This window comes from Erythranthe guttata, chromosome 9, assembly GCF_056151865.1.
Source record: "Erythranthe guttata isolate IM_541 chromosome 9, IM_541, whole genome shotgun sequence".
Taxonomy (NCBI): domain Eukaryota; kingdom Viridiplantae; phylum Streptophyta; class Magnoliopsida; order Lamiales; family Phrymaceae; genus Erythranthe; species Erythranthe guttata.
The window spans coordinates 15,688,983-15,712,041 of record NC_142541.1 but is presented as its reverse complement, the minus strand read 5'-3'; the positions used below and the strand labels follow the sequence as shown (position 1 = coordinate 15,712,041).

Here is a 23,059-nt window from a genome sequence, read left to right as displayed (position 1 = left end):
TACTTGAGAATTAAGTGATCCATTAATTTCAATTTGAGATCAACTTTTGCACTTCAAACAATTAGTGATGATATTTTGTGCACTCTTTATTTTGCTATAATTTATAAATGCTTGTAGCCGTGTAGGTGCTCTCAATATGCACGCAGTAACTTTAGAGAAAATGCATTTGTTTCGTCATGTAGGCGATAAATTTGGTATTTGCAATAAGGGTCAATTAAAAAAATGGTCTTTAAGAGGACAATTTACCCTTGTGAAAACGCATTCCTTGGCTTAAACACAATGTAGAGTTCAAAGAAAGATACTTGATCCATCATACCATTTGTTGCTCTGTTAATACGGAAAATGCTGCAAAATAATAGTTAGTGTAGGTGTCGCCGTGTCGAGATGAAATTATGTTAAATCCTGGGTTTGTTACAAAAGTGTTTCGTATTGACTGGTTAATTTGCATCTCATTATATCTTGTACAACATTAATGGCGAATAAAAACATGACTAGTTTTTTTAATTCAAAAGGACTTCAACAAAATGTGGTTTACTTACTATTAGAGAAAAATGATAGCAGAATCAACACCACAAATGTATGCCACTTGTTTGGGTAGCCGACGAATGATTCAAAAATGATTGACTGGGAGATGTGCAGAATGGCTGCATAATAACTGTTTCTTTTTTCCCCTAATGGAACAGCTATATGTACTTCAATATAACATCTATACACAATGCCTGTTTGGCAACTCTAACTCAACTTTTTTAGAAAACAAAAGGGAAGTCTTTCTTGTACCTTTTGGCAATTTTGTATCTTTACCTAATTACGTTTGAGGCTGCCGAATTTGTGTTTGTCCTGTTCCAACTGTCTGAAAACAGAATCGAGCTCCGGAAAAGCGGACGAGAGCAGCAGCTGAAGAATGTCGAATGCTAGCTGCTTCATGAAAACAGATGACTGTACAAACAACATAATCAATCTATTAGTTATGATTCCATATAGCTGCAGGGTACACTGAAACGATTAAGCAAAGCATGAGTATGATTTTGTATCTCGGAAACAGCTTCCATTTCATCTATAAGCAACACAATCGCATTCGAAATACAGAGTAGCTGATGTATGGTAATAAACACGATTCATGAGGGCGGAAAATATTTCATGCATTTTTTTCTTCTGGAAGGCAGAAAGGATGGCGTTTCAACTGGGGCTGATATAGTACTTAACACTTGGTAGGGCTAGATCTCATTAATCATTCCTTTTTAATTATTGGCCAATCTTTTATCTAATTTACGAATGATGCTTAAGTTTAAACTAGTTTAACATTATTAGCTTTAGGAAATGCAAGTTTAGTCTAATAACCTGAATGAAATAGTAGAGATCCTTTGCACATTGCTCATATTCCTTGTGTCCAACAAGGCCTACAATGGCAGCTGGCGCCTTATCTGCAGTGTATTTATGATGCCATTAACATTTCCAAACAAAGGTCGAGGATTAAATCACACTCAAGATCAGAATAAGTATGACCAGGATCGAACTCTTGGATAGGCAAAATTAAAACATTACCTATCATCAGTTCATATACAAATTTGGCTCGCCGTTCAGCTTCCTTTTTTTGCATCTCCTCCAGCTTTAAGGCATCTTCTACTTTAGGCGGTGAAGATGGAGTTGAAGGTTTGCCCTCGTGCAAATTCTTGGGTGGACTATCAGGTGAAGGTCGCTGTCGCCTTGGGTGCTTTGTTATGAAGATTCCATCGGGCCATAGTATCTATTTATACCAGTTATTGAATAAAATTATCAGGAGTTCCTAGTCATGGAAGAACTGTAACAGCAAACATATGCAACATTTGCCAATTCCCTAACCAAGATTCATAAGATGCTACGACTCACAAGTTGCTATGAATAAAATTTAGACATTGTGAACTGCTTGAATGTTACTTCAAATGGGAAACTAGCCAACTTAGATGAATTAAAAAAAAATCTGAATATGAAATATCAAATTTACCTGCTCCAACCGCCCAATGCCAGAAGCAACAACCGACCCCCTACGCAAAACCTGGATTTTCTCAATCAACCAATCATCAAAAGCATCACCCATTCCCAATTGTAGAACTTGTTTGGCCACCCAAAAAGCTTTTCTCCTGTAAACAACTCCAAATGTGCACAAGCCAAGAAAGACAGTTAGACGGAAAACGTATACAACCAACTCCTACTTCAACTTGATTTAGATTTATATACAATTACTACCTGATCCAACCACCATCTTTAAGTTGTAAAATGACATCGACCAAATCCAATATGGGAACACTTAGATTTGGTGGCACCCACTATTTAGAGGGAACAAAAACCGGAAAACAACAATATCAACATCAGAACTAAGAGATAATGCTTAAACTTTGAATACCAAACATTGTGCATAACATGAAAGCAATAAGAAAATATTGTTCAGACAGTTGAATCCAATAAACAGAATAGGGTCAACAAAGAATGTTTGTAAATGACCTCTCTCGGAATGGCTGAATCAGGGGCATTGTCGCTAGGAACAGAATGTGATTCTTGTTGGTCTCTATTTCCGGTCTTTTCCAAGTTTCTGGAGGGCTTTATGTTCTTTTGCTCTGTGTTATCTGAACCACTATTTGAGTTCTCAGAAGCCTTTTTAAATTCTTTCTCAGGCCTTCTAGGTGAAGAAAGAGCCTGGTTTGCTCTCAACCCTGATCCATCATAAACGCTACTGGAATTTTCTTTTCTGGAGGATAATGGATCATATACTGGCCTTACATTATCCTGATTTTCCTTGTTCTTTTTACGTACTGTTTCATCTAGGTACACTGAAATGCAAAACCAGTTTTAAACAGTGGAAATGTACAACAAGAAACATTGAACAAAAACACGCTGTTTAGATATTCACCTGGAAGAGTATCAATTATGGATAATGAATCTGAAAATATATACATCTGCAGTTTTGAGGATATGAAGAATTAGAGGTTAACGAAGAGGCAGAAGACTAAGTGGTATTATAAAGCTTATAAGTTCTGACGTGTAGGAAAATGTACGTGCAATATATAGAACCTGAGAATCGACACTGAGGAAATCCCAAACTTCAATGGAGCCGGAAACAGTTGGAAGCTGCAGAAGCTTCTGAAAAATAGTTGAATGTCAGAAAGCATAAAGGTTCGACTTCCAAGAGAGCACAGTTCTACACATGTAGGTAAACAAGCAGATATAAAAAAATCCTGCAAGGCCTTGAACTCATTGCAGCCCAAGGACCAAGTTATGATGCATAACATATAAAGGGTAGAGAAGCTCATACACAAGTAATTATCAAGTGATCAATAACCACTGTCAGCTTAAGGGAAAGTAGTGTGTGAAGCAGATAACAATATGTTAAGAGGTGAATATCATAAGAAAGATCACGTATAAGATGTTTCACAATTTATTAGGTATTGAATGTGTCCAAAGAGAAGATCTTATAAGCTCTAGAAATAACTATAAGCTCTTACAAAATTATAAGCCTCTCTATTTAACAATAACAAAGTATCTAGGGTATCTTCACTTTCCAGGTTGAACAAAATTAATAAAAACAACCTGAGACTTGAGAGTTCTTAAGCCTTAATTTATGTTGTTCAAAGTTCAAACAGAGTAAACTTCATACAACTCACGACTTCTGCCATATGAGAGAAAAATATACAACACCTAATGAACTTTAAAACAACTTAATGTGTGTTTATGATTATTATAAGGTCCAGGAACATGTTAGAAATGCTCAGTCAGCTTTTACTTGCATGCCATATGCATCCACTTTCAGTTTCTTTATTTTACAGGAAGTTCAGAAATGGAAAATTGTACAACCAACTGGACAAATATATAAAATGTAAAAAAAATGGCAAACCCAATGGCATAGGGGAAAAGACATGAATATCAAGTAAAGTAGTATGACCTTCAAATACTGGTCAAGTAATTTACATCGCTCTTGAATGACGAATACATCTAGACCAGTTGATAGGAAATGCTTTGGCGGCAAATGGAGATTATATTCGGGAAACTCTTTAAGGCGTCTATGTAACTCCTCAAAATGTTGGTACCTGTAAACAAGAGAAACAAGATTAGCTAATAGACTGACATTCATGAACAGCATTCTTACATATTCTCTCTGTTTGGACACAACATCTCCATCATTGTTTTTATTATCTTCTTTCCTACAAAGATACACAACCACTAATTTTGAATGGGATGTAAAAGGTATCATTTACTCTGTCTATTCAAATGAGGACATTTGATTCCTGGACATGGGCATTGTTAATCCAAATTATTCCATAAATAGGAGCCTCTTGGCAGGAATAAAAGATAAAAGTTAGAAGTCAATAGAATATCATTGCACCTTCTTTTGATAGACCAACTGTGACTATTTACATCTATAACAGATATGCAATATACAGCGAATGTTTTGGACCCACTCTTCACAATATTGGCACCCAGTACCTGCAAAAAGAAATGAGTTCCCATTCTTCACATCCTCAAGCATAAAACAGACAATGAAGCAGAGTCAAATTGGCAGGTCATTTTAAGGTGTGACTGGAGTACCTCACATCTCAACTGAAAAAACGAATCAGCAATTATCGAATTTTTGGCTGAACTTGCAGCCAGACTCTGGCTTTCAGGAAAAGAAGCCAAGGACATGGATGATGAAGTTGTGGCTCCACTACAAATTCTACCTAACAGCTCTGTCTCGGATTCCTCACTCGAGTCTCCAGGTTTGTGAGTTTCTTTGGAGGACTTTAATAAATCCTGCCCATCTCCTAATAAAGTCGTTCTTTCAACCTCTTGCCAGACATGCCCATTTTGAGTGCTGGATCTAGATCTTTTCTTTGCAGACTTGGTTTTCTGCAATCTTCTAGAATGGAACTGACCTTTGCTGGTCTTTCGGCCACTACGCCTGTCAAAGGTTTCAAGGGGATGATGAATATGGCTGAAATTTCTTTTATTTTTACCATCCCAAACTTTAACACCGGGTGAGTCAAGACCCATAGCACTGCTCGTATCATCATCTTCAGTATAGCTACTGCTCCAGGAGTCTACCTCATCACTGCAACTTTCATTTGATAAATTGCCATACATTGCAGTATTCTGTTCCCCTGTGCCTTGATAAGTTGAGGTCCGCTCCTTTTTCTTCTGTTCAGAAAGAACCTTTGACCGGACCCCTGAATTAGATAACCCGGCCGAAGAGCTTCGTGGCGAAGGATCAACTAGCTGATTTATGTCTTCCTTCCTTTTATAGTCTCTTCCTTTTGTCCACATATTGTCAAAATGTTCTGGAGCCAGGGCCTCGGTCTTTCTGCGAGAAAACACATCTAGCGCATCACCCCATTCTCCTCCAGAGGGATGTCGTTGAACACCTCTTCCTTCACCGCTATCACCGTCTGGCAAAGAACTCCAAGAACGGGTAGACCGTGTATCCATGGAAAGCAACGGATCCTTAGAAAGAAGTTTTGTGTTCATATTATCTGGTGCTTGATTCTTGGCAGCTTTGTTATTCTGATCCTGCTTCAGTTGTACCAGTTCTACACCCTTAACAGAAGGATCCGGAAACTGCAGAGTGTGTTCGGGTAAAATAACTGCATTTATTCTAGACTGTGATGCCGTTTGTGCTGCCTTACTTTCTTTATCAGTTTTTCTAGAAGAAATAACTGCAGATTCGATTCTCTCATTAATAAACCTGACACCAAGTTTGGCAGAGTTAAAGAACACGAAGAATGTATGTTAAGAAATCACAATGACTGGTTTACTTACCTTGGATTAGCGAGATTCAGTACCGGTCTTATTACAACACACGCAAGAAGTTCCCTGACGATATAACGGAATAAAGAGCACTTCAGATCTTCAGGATTAAATGTAAGTACGATGAGGCCATCCATAACATGCTGGAGAACCTGCCACGATCCAGAGAATTAATGAAAAGGAAAATTTCTCAATCAGGGAAACCATGCATTCTACTATAGTTGTCAAACTGCAATGAAAAAAACCCAAAAGTTGGACAACCTTATGCTCAGCTTCAGCAGAAAATAAGATGGGATGCAACTTATTCTCAGCAGCCAGAATAGATTTTAATTCGATATCCAGCTCTTCTGTGGTAAAATATCTTTCTTGGTGCTTCTCAATCTTTATCTTACTTTCCCTAAAGAGCTCCAGTCGAGTAGATACTATATTGATGATATCTCTGCATGATATAAAGAAAATACTTCGTTAGAATGCCATTCAAGAGCCTAAGTCGATAATAATAAATTGGGAAGAATATCCAAAGATGGAACCTTGTTAAAAGATCTATAAGGTTAATATTTCTCATGCGACTTGAAATTTCTCCAAGTACCCCGTTCATGATCAGTACAAGCTCTTCTGTAGCTTGTCTATCTGGAGTAATGCGTGAATACCAGAGACCTGTAACCCACTCTGACACAATATGGCTATTGAATTTGTTAATTGCATCTTCAACTATAGGGGAATTCACCTTGTGCTTCCAGTCAGACCTTTCGGGCAGAACTCTGAGGACCTCAAACGGTTTGTTTTCGGAAGAACTGTTTGCAGATATTTGTTTGCCTTTGTAAGTTGCAGCTTTCCTCCGCATATCAAAATCCAGAGACATGTAGCGCATTATGATTATTAAGGACAGAGCAGCAGGCAAGTTGACTAGAACTGATGCACTTGTTACTGAGAAAGAAAAAAAAAAGAAGGTATGTGATGCTAAGGGATTTCGACATAAAACTAAAATCTTGGAATTTAATTATTAAAAATCGAGAAACAATCAGTAATTGCTGATAATGAGATCTAGGGTAAGCAATATTATTCCAATATGCGCTGCGCAACCAAATATTTTAGATTTTGAAACCTTTTCATCATATAAATTACCAAAAACATATCTGATTCTATGGACTTGATGCAAAATAAGATTAACAAATGGATTCCCTAGTCCTCTTAGAGATTTCAGTTAGGATTTATAAATGATAATATATGATTTAAGACGCGAATGTAAAAAGATAATAGTCGACACCACATAAACAGACGAAGGGATGCAGTCCACGTGTAATTAAAAAAAGGGAGTTTTTATCTATTTCAGACAAAATTCGCACAATAAATGAAACCTTCCGATAGGGAATCAGAGATGTACCATTCATATTCAAATATTGTATTCCTCATTTAATGCCATAGTAAAAATAAAATATAAAAACCAGTGAATTAAGGTATTAGAAAGAGGGCCATGCATTTGCCGATTGCCGCACAAGTATGATCACAAGATTTTTTTATCAACCCCACCCCCCACCCTGCCCAAAAAAAAAAGGAACACATGCTTTCCGTGTTCCCCTTAGAGATTTCAGTTAGGATTTATAGATGATATATATGATTTAAGATCCAAGTATAAAATGATAACATCGAATACCTCATAAATAGAGGCAGGGATACATTCCATGTGTAATTAAAAGAACGGAATTTTTCCTTTCTATTTCAAGCAATTTGCATGATAATTGTCAAATGAAACCTTCCCATAGGGGATCAGAGATGTATTACTCATTTAGTGCCAAAATAAAAATAAAATATAAAACCAGTGTGCTTTAATGAATTAGAAAGAAGGTCATGCATTTGCTGCTTGTTGCACAATTACGATCATATTTTTACCATCTCTACCCCTCGCCCACCAAAAAAATGAAATAGGAATTGATCTGCATGGTAGTGTGAAAATGGGAAACATAAATTCGCACAAGCTTGCACCAAGGATAAAAATGCTTTGAGGTAACCACTTCCACATACTGTTACGAATTAATTGAAACTTCATTGGTTAGTCATAAGTCATCTTGCAGAAATTAGATGTCGAGTCTTTTATCTCATCGGAAAAAAAGGTGGTACATGAGTTGATATGAGCGTTTGATCAACAGAAATACAAAGAATTTTCCATTACCAGTTTGCCAAATGACTTTGGTTACAAAAGAAGTTCAAAAACGGAAAAAAAAAGTGTATGCTATAGACCTAAAAGATCCACGACCATCCCTTGGCTCGTGTACAGCTTCAGCCCTAGGTAATCCATGGTAATGCTGCTTGATTACTAAGTTGTAATAATGACACTAAAATTTTATCTGTCTCTGAAATGAATAACCACAGACAACTGAAACCAAGCTTGCAACATTGCAAATAAATGGATCCACAATTTCCAACAGAAATAAAAAAGCAAACAGAGTGAAAACAGCAAAAAACATTGAGGATATCCAAAAAAAGTGTTATGCAATTTATTAACTATAGAATTTATATGCATAATCTCAATCGAACAAATTTCACTCTGAGAGACATTTTCAAAAAGAAGATATAGAATACATCAGATGAACTGAATCTGGAAATTAACTACACAACAGTAATTCTTAGCTCTCCAATTAGTTTTACAAGCAGCATGGTCAATTGGTCATGCAGAATAATACATCAGAAATGAACCCCCATGTACTTATAACTTCCCATATCCTCTTTTAAAGGTATACTGAAAGAATCCAGTATTTGGAACTCCAAACAACAATGCAGAGACCGTTAATATACCGAAATAACAAAATTTAAAATGTAACAACTTGCGAAATCAAGAAAGTATATCACGTGATTCTCATAAATCTACCGACAAGAAAACGATTACTCTCTTTGTAATGTGAATGGAGAGTAAACTAAGTGCACCTGCGCACATGTACATCCAAGTAACCATCAACAAACTTTAATAGACTTACAAAACGTTCTTGGAGTGGACTAACTACAGTTTTGCCATTCTTGTCAAATTCAAAATTTGTTCAGATATAGTTTTATATCTCAAAATTGCTTCTCTCTTCAAACTTAGTGTATGTGCAACTATCCTCAATTTACTTATCTTAATACCACTCCGAGAAGCAAGAAAAACACATGAAAAAAGTGAAGACCATCCAGAATTCCTACATGTTCAAATAGCTAAGAAATGACACACAAGTTGCTCCTTGATTTGAAATGCATCAAAGACATAAAATTTACATGCATTGGCCTAATCGAGCTCTCAAGCATCAAAACAGCCTAAGTGAAACTACAATTCTACGTCGAAATTAGAGAAAACCAAAATAGAATGAAACAACAAAGGATGAACAAAAAGTCACTTACATGACATGAGGTAGGACATTCCAACAACACATACGACCAATAAAACAATCCGCTTCTTCGCCTCCTCGGCTAGGTCTCGAACGCCCACCGTTTGCTTCTCGTTGCCGCTCATTTTTCCAGACCTCCGGTAATTACTTTTACCTTTTCAGATCATCTCATATACTCATCAAAAACTCAATCAACCAATTTAACACCAAAAAATGGAATATCACTCGAGATTTTGCAATCAAACACTCCAGAAACCATATTAATCAAACTATCACTGCAAAAATCTCCATTAACAAAAAAAAAAAAAAAACACAACCCAAACAAAGCAGGATAAAGGATCGAAGAGAACGAATAACTCGATGCGAACACGTCACGCAATCATCCAATTAAAATTGACCACCAATCCAATAGAACATTTAGGTTTTCAGTGCGCGCGCGTGGGGGAATATCAAATGTATGTATGTATGTGTGTATGAGCTTTTGAGCATTTTCTCTCTCTAGCTTTCTCACCCTAGAATATCAATTCCCAATTCTCCTCTCTGTTTTTTTTTGGTTTAGGGATTTCTATTACTGCTAAATTAATCAGCATTGATTGGGAATTGGTTTTAGAAGCTGACGGCTCAGCTAATAACTAGAAGACACTTGTCCTGGCGATGGAGACCGTGTCTAGAATAGTAATTTCACATTCATCTGGTTTTGAACTCGTGTGAAGACGCTCTGCGACAGACGACAAGTGACCACGATGCCCTTATGATTTGACATTTATGCCCCTTGTGAATCAAATATTACACGATTTTACATTTTACATTTCTTTAACTAACATATAAGAATAATACGATATAAAAGTTGGGAAAATTGATTAAAATTTCTTTACAAATATTTTGTATAGCTAACAGTTCGTATGAATATTTTGAATTTACAAAAAATCCCCTCGGTCAGCTTAGTTGACAGCTCATACTGAAAATAGATTGCTTAGTTGACGAGTTTAGAATGAAAATAAATAGTTAATACTTAAAATAGACAGCTTAGTTGAAGAATTTGAAACGAAATAGACATCTTAGACTGAACGGGAGAATTGAGACAGATGAAAACAACTTTTTTCAATGCGTGGTTTATGGAATTAGGTAGTCAACGGGAGTCGATAGATAGACAGAAATAGAAAGGTAGACAAACGGCATTTTTTTTTAGTGACTGTGAGGTTGATGATGAATGAGAGAAAATATAATAAAGTATCTTCATCTATTTTCAGTTTAAATTTTATAAGTGATGATTTTTTAGTAAGACGCAAAAATATGAAATGAAATTATAAGTGAACGTATTAACAAATTACCTCATACAAATTATCTAAAATTTAATTAAGTAATGTTAAGTATGTGCATTTAGTATTATAATCATGCACATGATATAATAGAGCAATATCTATAGTACACTTACGATTAAATATTTAAAACTATTAAAAATAATATTTAGCTAACATAAATTAAATTATGAAATAAATGTGTATTTGCATTATTTAGACTAGCATTTTTCCCCGTGCGATGCACGTGATAGCATTTCAAATGAAAATGATGATTAGTTTAATATATAATAATAATTATTATATCAAATTTATGTCAAATGAAAATTATTATTATTATTATTATTATTATTATTATTATTATTATTATTATTATTATTATTATTATTATTATTATTATTATTATTATTATTATTATTATTATTATTATTAAAATAAAGATATAGTGGATTATCTATCCGAAATTTGGTGATAAAGTAATTAGGAAAAAAATGGTTGTAATTAAAATAGGAGATACAAATAAATTAATTTATTTTTACAAATATACCATTAGAGTTTGTTAGGTTACCCTACCGTTTTCTTTCTTTTATACATAAGACTAGTAATTTGCCCCCGTGCGATGCACGGGCCATTGAAAAAATAAAAATTAGTATATATATGTTCAATTGACAAATTAATGAACACTTTCTATAAGTAAAGCTTACTACATACACAGAGTGTGAAAGTTACTAAGAGGGTGTTTGGCTAAGCTTATTTTAAACAGTTGATAAGCTCTTATGTCTGATAAGATGTTTTTAAAGTTGATAAACTGTTACATCTTATTTTTAAGATTAATTTTTAGAATGTTTGGATAATGAACTTATTTCCTATTTTTACTCATTATAAGATCTTAAATAAAAAGGTGGGGTAGAGCTACTTATTCAAAAAGATCTTATTTGATCTCCAACAGCTTATTTTAAAAACTAAATTAAGATACCGAATACTTTGGAAGAGCTTATAAACTCTAAAACATCTTATAAACTTAGCCAAACACCATCTAAGATCCATGATAACATTTACCTCCAGTAGAACAACATGGGTTTAATTTCACTTTACACCCCCACAAAAATTTAATAGCATTTTGTACCATCTAAATATAAAAATCATTCAAATTGCATCCCAAATTAAATTTTTAATAGTTTATAAGGCAAAATCATCTTATTAATGGCATTTTTGTTTTGGTGATTTTTTTTTTAACATACGAAGTGCAAAAATAAAAGAATTACTCACCAAATTAATTTAAAGCTAAATTTGTTTCTCACAAAAAAACTCCCAATTTTTTTTCAACATTCGATCGGTATACCGTTTACTATAATTTTTTAACGTACTTGCTGGAATTATTTTTATATACGACAATGGCTAAAGGAAAGGAATTTTTTCTTAACTCTGCATTGCACAATTAACATATATATTAAAAAATAAAATTACCATGATTGATTATATCAATTTATTTTTATTGATTCCAATAAAATACCAATCCCTCGGATAATATGATGAAAAAATATTTGAAAATAAATTTTTCTTGTTCTATAAAAACTAACTTTGAAGCCATTTGGGGCGATTTATTTTTTTCATTGAAAAATATCAGTATTAAGAATAAATTATCCTCATCAAGTTACAAAAATTCAATATGGGGGTAAATTGTGAATGATTTATTGTGTTTTAAGGGTGCAAATTGCTATTAATTTTTTTCGAAAGACTACATTTAAAGTGTCTTTTGAATCTTTGATATAAATAAAGCCATCACAAATAAAAAAAAAAGTAAAAAAAAAAAAAAAAAATTCATCCAATTACATACACCACAATCTCTACAATGCAACAACCAAAAATTTGTTTTTATTTTTTACTGCAACTAATCAACTAATCAACATGAACAATCAATTAAGCAAACGACATACTATTTAATAGTGTGGAAAAATAGTGCATCTTTTCAAGTCAATTAGAGATAAAAGATCTAAACGAATTATTATAAATACATGATAATAAGAGAAATCTAAAAAAGATAACGACTGTCATGTACAAAATCAATGCGTAGAACAACGAAGAAATTTACATTTCACTAATTGCAATCACAAAGGGTCTGATTGGTTTAGGTAAAATGGTAAGTAAAAAGGTGAAATCTCTGAGTAATTTAATTTTCCTGTTTGGTTCAAAAGTAAAATACTGTGTAAAGTAATTGGGAGAAAAAGAGGAAAACATTTTTAGCTAAAAATCAGGAAAAACCATTTTCCCCCAAAAAAATGCGGAAAACTGGGAAAAATAAACAATCGGACCTTTCATCTTAATTTCTAAATTAGTTTTTGTTCATCTCTTCGCCATTGTTTACGCGCCGCCACTTCTACCACCACCACCACCGCCGATTTTCCAACATCGTCAACAGCTCAGCCTTCCACCACCTCCTCGCCGGAGATCCGGCGACCATCTCCGACACCACATATCCCAGCACCCAAATATCAACCAGAAGACCATGTTCGCTGCCGCCTCCACCACTATCAGCCTTCCGCCGCCGACCTACTCTGCCACTCCGAACTCCGCCGCCGCCTCTCCACGCTGACCTTTACCGCTGACTCAACAGCACCGACCTCCACCGCCGACTCCGACCTCCGCCGCCACTACACCTGTAATCAGTATCACTACAGCCGACTCAACGCCGACCTCCGCCGCCACAACACCTGCAGTCACTACCGCCGGCGACCTCTCCTCCACCGCCAACCAACCTCTTTTCATTGCTTGAGCATTTCCGGTCGGCCATATCTATTGAGCTCTCTTCTCCCCCTTTTCTATCCTCTCTCCTCCCTCTCTTCTCCTTCCTTCTCTCTCCTCTCTCTGCAGTCTTCTCTCTCCCCTCTCTCTCTCCTTCCTAAAGTCTTCTCTCTCTCCTCCCGACAAATCTTCTCTCTCTACCCTTTCTTCTCTCCAATTTGACAGAAGATTAATTGGTTGGTGTGAGGTGATATGCATTGGAGATTATTTTTATTTTTTATTATTTAATTTAGTTAAGAGTAATAATTTAATGTCATTTTAAGTTTACTCATTCTTTTCCAGGAAACAAACAAAATAAAGGAAAGTAATTTTCCACATATTCATTTTCATCACTATTTTTCTTATGAACCAATCACAATAAGAATTTCAAAATTCCTTGATTTCATTTTCCTTTGCATTTTCATTTTCCTTATTTTGAAATCCATGAACCAATCAAAGCCAAAGAGAAATCATCACAAACACGTTTTTTTATAGGGCAAATGGCAAAAAGGCCCATCACATGGGACTTAAATGCATTTTAGTCCACAAAAAAAACAGTCTCTCAATTAAGAAAATAAGAAGGAAAAAAAACTGAAAAGAACCGTGGCTTTTGAAAGAAATATGATTGATTTATAATTTACCGAAAATAACCTCAGGGTTACAAATATTTCACGAAAATGGGATTAGGGTTTCGGGGCAAAACCTTTCTTTTATATATAAAGATAAGATTTGACATATATTATTACCTATGAATATATATTTTAAATTAAATATAAAAAAATACAAGTTATCTAAAATTCTTCCAATTTAATGAAATAAAATTTCCATTTATTAAAAAAAAGATAATAATAAAATTTAAAAAGTGTTTAAAATGGATGAGTAGTAAAATACCTCAATGGGCAGACCAATGGGCCGATTAACTATTATATAACGTAGGCCCATTAGGGCCTTTAATTAATTAATAATACTTTTTCTTAATAAGTATTTAATTCATTAATTATACTTGTTCTATAATAAATTAAATATAAAGGTGATTATTCAATTACTGAAGGGACGTGGCAAAAGCGTTCTACACAACACCCGCCCGCCCAAAAAGTCTCTCTTCCCCCGGAAAATTCTCGGAGAAAACATCAAACACATAGAACAGCTGCAGAGAATCGCGAAAAAATGTCGATTATTGCGTGCGATACTTACTACGAAGATACCCCAACAGTATGTCAGTCTTCAATTTCAGTCCCCGCCCCAATTTTTAATTTTTTTTTAAATTTTTTTTTTTTAACTGTGTATTCCCGATTTTTTGTTGGTGGTTTCTCTTTCACTAGCTCGATGAAGTGAAGAATGAGATATCTGGTATTGTGGGTTTGAGAGAGATAAAGGATCAGTTGGCGGCGATTGTGGAGAAGATAATTGCTGCGGAGAAGGACGCTGCTAATGGATTTAGGGTTGTGCCCCCAAAACCCTTTCATATGGTGTTCTTAGGGAATAATGGAACTGGTAAAACCCCTAATTCTAATCACTTTATAGCTTTTTTTTTTGACATGTTTGAAATTTAAATAGAGGGGATGGTTAGTTTTTTGGGGATTATTAATGAGAAAAAATATGCGTTGTATTTTATCCGATTGGTTAGGGTAATTAGTGATGGTTTAGATTAATTTTTTTCAGTTTTATGGATAATTGTTTTCCAGTAGAACTTACGAATCCGGGTTGAGATTTGAGAAAAAAAAATTCTATTATGGATGACGGATGTTCGAAGTTAAATAGAAAAAGAAAGGGAAACAAAAACGAAATAATTATTAATGTGGTTGTCGGGGTGGGGGGTGTTGGATTACTGTGCTGAGATCAAAATTGTTGCGACTAGTATACTTTATCTCTTCTGTAGATTATTTGAATTTATCGGCTATAATCTTAAGTCGACGAATATAAGGAAAAAAACTTAGAAGAAAAAGTTGAAGATTATATGCAGTATAATTCTTAGCTACAAATTGCAACTCGGCGACTTCTTAGTAGTTAATTGTTTCGTGCAAAAGTGTAAATAATAGAAAAGGAGTGGAGTTGTTTTTATATATTTTTAGTAATTCTTCTTGTCCATCGAGAAAGAATGTTATGTTTCGCAGCAACTGATTTGCTGTTATCTCTAAGTTAGTTTATATATGGAAAGATTTATTGGCCACCATTCACGAGTCTAGCTGTAATGTTTTTATGGTTAATGAGAAAATCCATGAAGGAAAAAATTTAATGAAAAGATTAGTTGCAAAATCAGGAAACCTAATTTGATTCTTCATAGCTTACTATAAACAACTCCATGCTTCTTTGCAATTGATTCGCTGTATAAAGTATGATGCAAAAGGGATTAATCTTGTTTCTTTGTTTGGTTAACGGGTTGAAAAGCTCGGGGTTTGATAGTAAGCCTCCTTAAAAATGTCAAAGGATTAGCCCGATTGATTAGAGATTATGCTCCCTTTACACTCATTAATTTGTTAAAATAAATATTCTTTTCGTTTACTGTAATTTATGTTAACTTGAGGTTTTCTATATTTATGTCAACAGGCAAGTCAACGGTAGCTCGAATTCTCGGTAAACTGTTTTACTTGGCTGGAGTTTTATCTTCTTACACTGTGACTGAAATGCAAGGGAATCGAAAGGTTAATTAACTCCTATCTAACTATCGATGAAGTTTTATTTCAATAAATCACACTTTATAATTGAGAAAATTTATCGACATTTTTTCAGATAAAAGATGCAGAAGGGGGTGTACTCCTCGTAAACATAGACGATGAAGAGCCCGTCAACTCGAAAACAATAGAGGAAATCATAGATGTAATGGACAAACGCGGATCTTCAGTTATACTGGCTGGAAGTTACAAGGGTTTAAATCAATACATAAAGTTCAACCACGAGCTGTACGGAAGATTCTCAGCAAGATTACAATTTGACGACTTGAACTGCGAAGACCTCGCTATTATTCTCCAGAACAAGGCAAGTCATAAAGGGGATCACGATTTGTTGTGCGGCTTTGATTTGGATGCTTCGTTCGGAACCGTCGATATCGCACGGATGATTGCCCATTATACCCCTGCAAATCTACGGTCCATGATGAATGCACATGTTCTCGATCAAATGCTGATCGAGGCGAAGAAAGTGGCAAGCGATAGGCCAGGTGAAAAGACTATTTCTTTGAGTGACTTGAGATTAGGTATACAGAATGGGGCACAAATCTATACTAAGTTGCTGAACTTATAATATATATATATATATATATATATATATATATATATATATATATATATATATATATATATATATATATATATATATATATATATATATATATATATATATATATATATATATATATATATATATATATTATTTCTAATCTGGAAATTGGTTATGGAAATCCATTGTTGTTAAATCCATACAGTTTTATTCAATGATTTATGGTGAGTTTTCATTGGATGTAGATTGATAACTTAGGGCCGTTATGGTTTGTTTTTATGCTACACTCGATATCGTTATCGGGTTATATATATATTCTATTCGTGTATACATATATATTAACATGTATATATGTAATTGTTTGTAAATTAATCGATGTATTTCACCGGGTGTAGGTTGAGAGAATATTAAATCGTGAACATATATTATTCGAATCTAATTCTTTATTATACTGTGTAAAGTGTAACGAATGTTGCAATGATTCTACCAAATTCGAGAGCACGTGCTTCTGGCTGGAGGCACGTGACGGGGACTCTATTTATACGTTGTTTTTGTCCCAAACGCAAATTTTTCTCCTACCCACCACTACATACGCTTACAAAAGGAACCTTTTCTAGAAAAATAGATATATATATAAATTTATATGGCTTAATCCCACATTGCACCCTTGAAATAGAGCCTTTTGACACTTTGTACCCTTAAAAAATAATAATAGCATTTTGCACCCTTAAAAAATAATAGTAGCACTTTGCACCCTAAAAACAGAATAAATTATTCACAATACACTCTTAATTGACATAAAGGATCAAAACACAATAAATCATTCACAATACACCCTTAATTGAAAATAAAAGATAACTCATTTTTTATTGGTTTTTTTTTTCCGGCGTGCAAAGTAACAAAGCGCGCACAAAGTGCGGAAAATAAAAATCACACCGGATAATTGTTTCTTACAAAATAAAATAAAATAAACTTTTATCACAAAATTATTTGATTGATAGATCTTTTATTGTAATTGATTGAAATATTAAGTAGAAATATTTGGAAGAAAATATGATTTTCAGATAACTTGATAACGAAATATCTTAAAGGTTTTTTTTTCGTAAAATATAATTTTTGCGATAAAAATATAATTTTTATTGTGTTTGGAGGATGCAAAGTGCTATTAGTTAGTTTCGAGTGTGCAAAATGCCAAACTGGTATATTTCAAGGGGTGCAAAGTGGGATTAAGCCATAAATATATTATATTTTTTTTTTCTCACAAAAGGCATGCCATGAAACGACGTCATCTCACTCTCCTTGGACCTGTCACTCTGGCTACCCACCCACCCAGCTCACAGCCGTGAAAAGTTCCTACACGACGCCGTTTCCGCCCACTTACCATACTCATCATATCGTAAAGCTTCCCTCTTAAGAAATAATCCTTCCAAAAATTAATTGAAAAAGAAAAAAAAAATCAGCGAAAAAAGAGGAAGAGCACACGCGCTGCGTTTGGTGCTTGCTGGAAAATCCGAACTCCGGCAATGGCCTCTTCCTCTCCGCCGCCGGGGCCTGCTCCGGGTCCGACATCACCGCCGTCTCCTTTCGGTCCTCCGGCGCCGGTGGTTCTTCTGCTGCCGCCTCCTCCTCCTCCCCCGGAGAATGTCACTTCCCCGGCGGCGGTGGCCACTCCTCCGCCGGGATCGAGCAACAGGACTACATTGGTGGCGCTGGGAGTGGGGATAGGTATAGGCGGGGCGGTTGTGCTGGTTTGCGTGGGTATTTTCGTCTTTTGGTACAGGAGGAAGAAGATGAACGCTCTTTTGGGCGATGGATTTGCTTCTGCTCCTCATCAATCACAGGGACCCAAAGGTTAACAAATAAACTTCATAGACGCAAATTTCTGAGATTTTTGTTTTGTGGTGTTATATTATATCTTAATTGATTCTTCTTAATACAGACAAAAAATAAATTAATAATTTAGAATCATCAGGTTAGGTTTTCATGTAGTTATTTCACCCACCCTTCAAACCACTGTAAATATGAATTTTGACAAGGGTAAAAAAATTGCTCAAAAAGTAACAAGTAGACCACAATCTTGTTTTCACTTCTGTTCAAGATATCGGTTTATTCGGTAATATCGATCGTTTTATTCTGTTCGTAGTACATTCAGTTCGATTCAACTCAACACGTTTTCTTTTGTAGACGGCCCTTTTCGTGGCCAACTGTACAACCCTCAAGTTGGGCCGCCGAAGCCCACTCTTCCGTTCGGCATTTCATCGAATTCTCAGTCGTCTTCAATGGGTGGATCGACTCCAACACTGCCTTACTTCGATAATGGCGCAAAGCTCGTTTCACAAGAATCCCATGATTCGAGTTTGCCTTCCACAGAAACAACATTCACATATGAAGAACTTGCGCTTGCAACCGAAAATTTCTCGGGAACTAACCTTCTTGGTCAGGGTGGATTTGGATATGTTCATAAGGGATTTCTTCGTGATGGAAAAGAGGTTGCGATTAAGCAGTTGAAAGTTGGGAGTGGTCAAGGGGAGCGTGAGTTTCAAGCGGAGGTGAAAACTATAAGCCGTGTTCATCACAAGCATTTAGTTTCGCTTGTCGGGCACTGCATTTCGGGGACTCAGAGACTGTTGGTTTATGAATATGTTCCAAACGGTACTTTGGAGTTTCACTTGCATGGTAATGCCTTGACTTTATTACATCCTTTGTACTTGTCAGATAGTTGTCAGAATATGATGTTTTTTTTAGCTAGTATATAGCTGTTAATGCATGTTTAAGGTTGTTTAATGGGGATCTTACGAAATTCTTAACCTCGTAAAAGAAAAAAACAAATTGTATTCTGCAGTTTATGTTCGAGCAATAATTATGTATTTAGGGATGGTGTAATTTGTCATTTTAGTGTAATATATGTTCAAGTTCTTATTCGAGATGCAAAAAATGCAGCGAAGGAGAAATCTCCGATAAACTGGAGTACTCGGATGAAAATTGCGTTGGGTTCTGCGAAAGGATTGGTATATTTGCACGAGGATTGTGAGTCTCTTCGCCCTGCTCGTTCTTACGAAATTTCGATGTTGTTTTTCTTTTAAAATATCAGTTGTATTTAAATTCGATGATCTATGCAGGTCATCCTAAGATCATTCACCGTGATATCAAGTCTGCTAACATTCTTCTCGATGAAAATTTCGAGGCAAAGGTGTGTGTCGTTGTTTCTTTGCACAACTGTATAATGTTAAGTTATTACATTGCTAAGATGAATCTAGTGTTTGATATCCACATTTTACCCTCGTTTGATTCATATGTTGTATTTTTTTATTGTTATTTATCCTCGAATAATTTGAAACCAGGTTGCAGATTTTGGGCTTGCTAGGTTCTACTCGGAAACCGATACTCATGTCTCTACTCGAGTAATGGGAACTTTTGGGTAGCTACTCGAGTTTCTCTTTCTGCTTATGCTGCAAAACATTGAATTCCCGACTTACTTTATAACATATGTTCTGACCTAGGCCTCGTTTGGTTACCAAGATAAGATTAACCAATCTCAAAGAGCTCATTTCTCCATAATTGCACTAATAAAACCTGACCTAATTATTTCACTAATCATGGCTTATCTTATCTTACCAACCAAACGATGCTATTATGCTATTCGCATGCATGCCTTAATATTTTTGCATGATTTACAGTTATTTAGCTCCAGAATATGCTCTCACCGGAAAACTGACGGATAAATCGGATGTCTTCTCATTTGGCGTTGTGCTTTTGGAGTTAATCACAGGCCGCCGCCCGATCGATAAATCACAAAACTATCTTGACGATAATATCATAGACTGGGTGAGATCTCATTTCTTCAATCCAGACTTGCATATATATGTATGTATGTATATATATATATATATATATATATATATATATATATATATATATATATATATATATAATAAATCTAAAATTAGGAGACATAAAATTAACATTACTATATTTTTTTTTTTTATTTACAGGCGAGGCCTTTGCTAACACAAGCTCTTGAAAGTGACAACTTCGATGGCGTGGCTGATCCGAGGCTGCTCAAGGATTACGACTCCATCGAGATGGCTCGCATGGTTGCATGTGCTTCTGTTTGCGTGCGTCATTTGGCTCGACGCCGACCACCCATGAGTCAGGTAATATATATATTCTAAGACCCCGTTTGTTAGGAAACGAAGGATGTGATAAGGGGTGGGAAATTTCTAATTTTTTTCAGAAGTAAAAAACTATTTCCAATTCCGTTCCTAAAAAATCAGAAATCAGAATGAAAAAAACTCGTTCCAAAATTTTAGTAACCTATGATACAAAATACATAATAATATTGATATTATAAGTGTAGTTTTCGAAAAATAATCGAAAGTTACAGATATTAAAGTCGGATCAGAAATCGGAATCTAAATTTGTTCCATTTCAATAAAAAAATAAAATCGGAATCGGAACTTTCGAAATTCAAAACGAAAAACATTGTTCCAAAATCGGAATTTCCGCTCCAATTTCTTTTAGATGTGATTATAAAATTAGATTTGGTGACTATACAATGCAATGTGTTCACCTGTCAGATAATACGAGCATTAGAAGGAAACTTAAATCTGGAAGAGTTGAACGAGGGTCTAAAACCAGGGCACAGCAGAAAATACGATTCTTCTCACGGGAGCTCGGATTTTGATATATCTTACGACACAACACAGTACAGAGAAGATCTGATAAAGTTCCGGAAGATGGCTTTAGAAAGTGTCGAACACACCACAAGTGAGTTTAGTGGCCCCACTAGTGACTTTGGTCGTAGGCCGTCCGGTTCTAGTAGCGAAGTTCTACACATGAATCAAGACCCTCTGTAGTTTTTTTTTTTGGGGGCAAACATATAACTATGTTATTAAATATTAATTAATGATAATATATTATATATTATATTATATTATTTATATATATATTTGCTTTTTAATTGTTATGTACATTAGTTTGTTAAATCGCCGTGCTGCTGTTTTTACAAGTTGTGGTCTGAATATTGTTTGTTGTTCATCGTGTTTGAGGCTTTGAGCTGTTCAGATTAATGCTATTTTTATTTTATGTAATATATATATTATATGTATGTATTGTTTTGATTGGTTCAACTGCAGGGGTTGGGAATTGGTGAAAATAGTAGGGGTGTTTTAGGAAAGAAAGTGGTAGGCATGAATGATGACGTGGCGAGTGATGAAGATGAACCAATTTTAGCGGAAGATCAGGTGACTATTTCTATTTTGGGAAGGTACATTTTAAGTGGTTAAATGTCATTTTAATTTTACTAATATCTCGAATGTGATTTTGTTTCAATTTTACCAATATCTCGAATGTTATTTTGACCATCTTCTAGGCAATGTTTGGAACCGTTTTTATTTTGTTCTCACTGTTTCCCCAAAACAAAATGAGATTTATTACACTTTTCAAATCATTTTCTCAAAACAATTTCAAAAGTTTCTCTCTCCTCCAGACATGATGTGACTGCTACAGTAAAATGATTTGATTGCTACAGTAAAAAATGTCTTCACTAAAAAACAAATAAACATCACTTCACCTTTCAATTTTCTTCTTCAAAAATATCTTTTTCTAACACCTTTAAACATGATTTGACTTCTACAGTGTATTTTGTCTCCTTCCAAAATACAAACAAACATTACTTTCATTCTCAAATTATTCCCCCAAAACATATTTCCTCAAAATGAAATCAAAATAAGATCCAAACACGAAAACTGTAGTGCTTTGAATTAGGTTATAAATGCAACCTGAATCAACTAAATTGAATGTCGAGTGATAAAGTTATGCGGCATTTTGGAACAACAAAGTTACGAATAATGTTCATATACTTAGGCATATCTTTCTCAATCGATATCTAATCTTGGCGATTCAATTTGTGTACAATAAAACTAACTCCAAAAACTATAAATTTGTTTGTTTTTACGTTCGAAGTCAAAACGACATCATTAACACTGAAAACAATATTTATAACATCACTTCTTTGATTTAGGTTCCAAAACTATATAAATCACGAGAAAAAGACCATCACTACTCATAATTTACATAATTAAATAGCAAACGTAAAAAAACTATGATCAAATTGCATTTCTTAAAGGAATTTGATGATTTTGATTTTGAATTAATTGATTACGTATTTATTGGTGAATAGATGAAAGTCAAACTAAGATCCAATCTGAATTTTTGGTAGATAATAAATATTTAATTGATGCTGACATTTAAATATTGTCACTTGATGATGTGAACACTAATGATTAATTTTTTTTATTGGTCCTAGTAGACTAGTAGATACCTACCTATCAGTCACCAATCCGACGAGTAAGTCAAAACACAAATTATTATTATTATTATTATTATTATTATTATTATTATTATTATTATTATTATTATTATTATTATTATTATTATTATTATTATTATTATTATTATTATTATTATTATATTCGACACGTTATAGTTGTTCTTCACAAAGTTCCATATATATATATATATGTGTGTGTGTGTGTGTGAAAAACATAATAGTGGGTTAATCGTTGATGATTTTATGAAAAAAATCCTTCATATTTTGGTAATTACAACTCTCTCTTAATTATGAATCTTCTCACATGTCCACCCTTGCAGTGTCAA

General features: G+C 34.5%; 3 protein-coding genes across 3 annotated transcripts; 2 read left to right on the top strand and 1 right to left on the bottom strand.

The window, feature by feature from the left end:
- Positions 1 to 515: 515 nt before the first annotated feature.
- LOC105975759 (phox (PX) domain-containing protein) lies at positions 516 to 9,879 on the bottom strand. Its single transcript, XM_013000986.2, has 15 exons — positions 9,121 to 9,879; positions 6,282 to 6,678; positions 6,013 to 6,190; positions 5,764 to 5,903; positions 4,558 to 5,689; positions 4,355 to 4,455; positions 3,914 to 4,058; positions 3,046 to 3,114; positions 2,885 to 2,930; positions 2,479 to 2,804; positions 2,224 to 2,303; positions 1,982 to 2,117; positions 1,543 to 1,744; positions 1,339 to 1,421; positions 516 to 936 (listed from the first exon to the last, which is right to left on the bottom strand). The coding sequence occupies exons 1-15, from the start codon at positions 9,230 to 9,232 to the stop codon at positions 802 to 804; spliced, it is 3,282 nt and encodes a 1,093-aa protein (XP_012856440.2). The 5' UTR covers positions 9,233 to 9,879; the 3' UTR covers positions 516 to 801.
- Positions 9,880 to 14,218: 4,339 nt separating this feature from the next.
- Positions 14,219 to 16,440, top strand: LOC105975562 (uncharacterized). Its single transcript, XM_013000763.2, has 4 exons — positions 14,219 to 14,398; positions 14,509 to 14,680; positions 15,734 to 15,828; positions 15,917 to 16,440. The coding sequence occupies exons 1-4, from the start codon at positions 14,354 to 14,356 to the stop codon at positions 16,424 to 16,426; spliced, it is 822 nt and encodes a 273-aa protein (XP_012856217.2). The 5' UTR covers positions 14,219 to 14,353; the 3' UTR covers positions 16,427 to 16,440.
- Positions 16,441 to 17,669: 1,229 nt separating this feature from the next.
- On the top strand, positions 17,670 to 21,450 carry LOC105976031 (proline-rich receptor-like protein kinase PERK15). The gene is made up of 8 exons (XM_013001311.2): positions 17,670 to 18,253; positions 18,587 to 19,078; positions 19,343 to 19,429; positions 19,522 to 19,592; positions 19,744 to 19,820; positions 20,080 to 20,227; positions 20,395 to 20,556; positions 20,980 to 21,450. The coding sequence occupies exons 1-8, from the start codon at positions 17,926 to 17,928 to the stop codon at positions 21,256 to 21,258; spliced, it is 1,644 nt and encodes a 547-aa protein (XP_012856765.2). The 5' UTR covers positions 17,670 to 17,925; the 3' UTR covers positions 21,259 to 21,450.
- Positions 21,451 to 23,059: the final 1,609 nt, after the last annotated feature.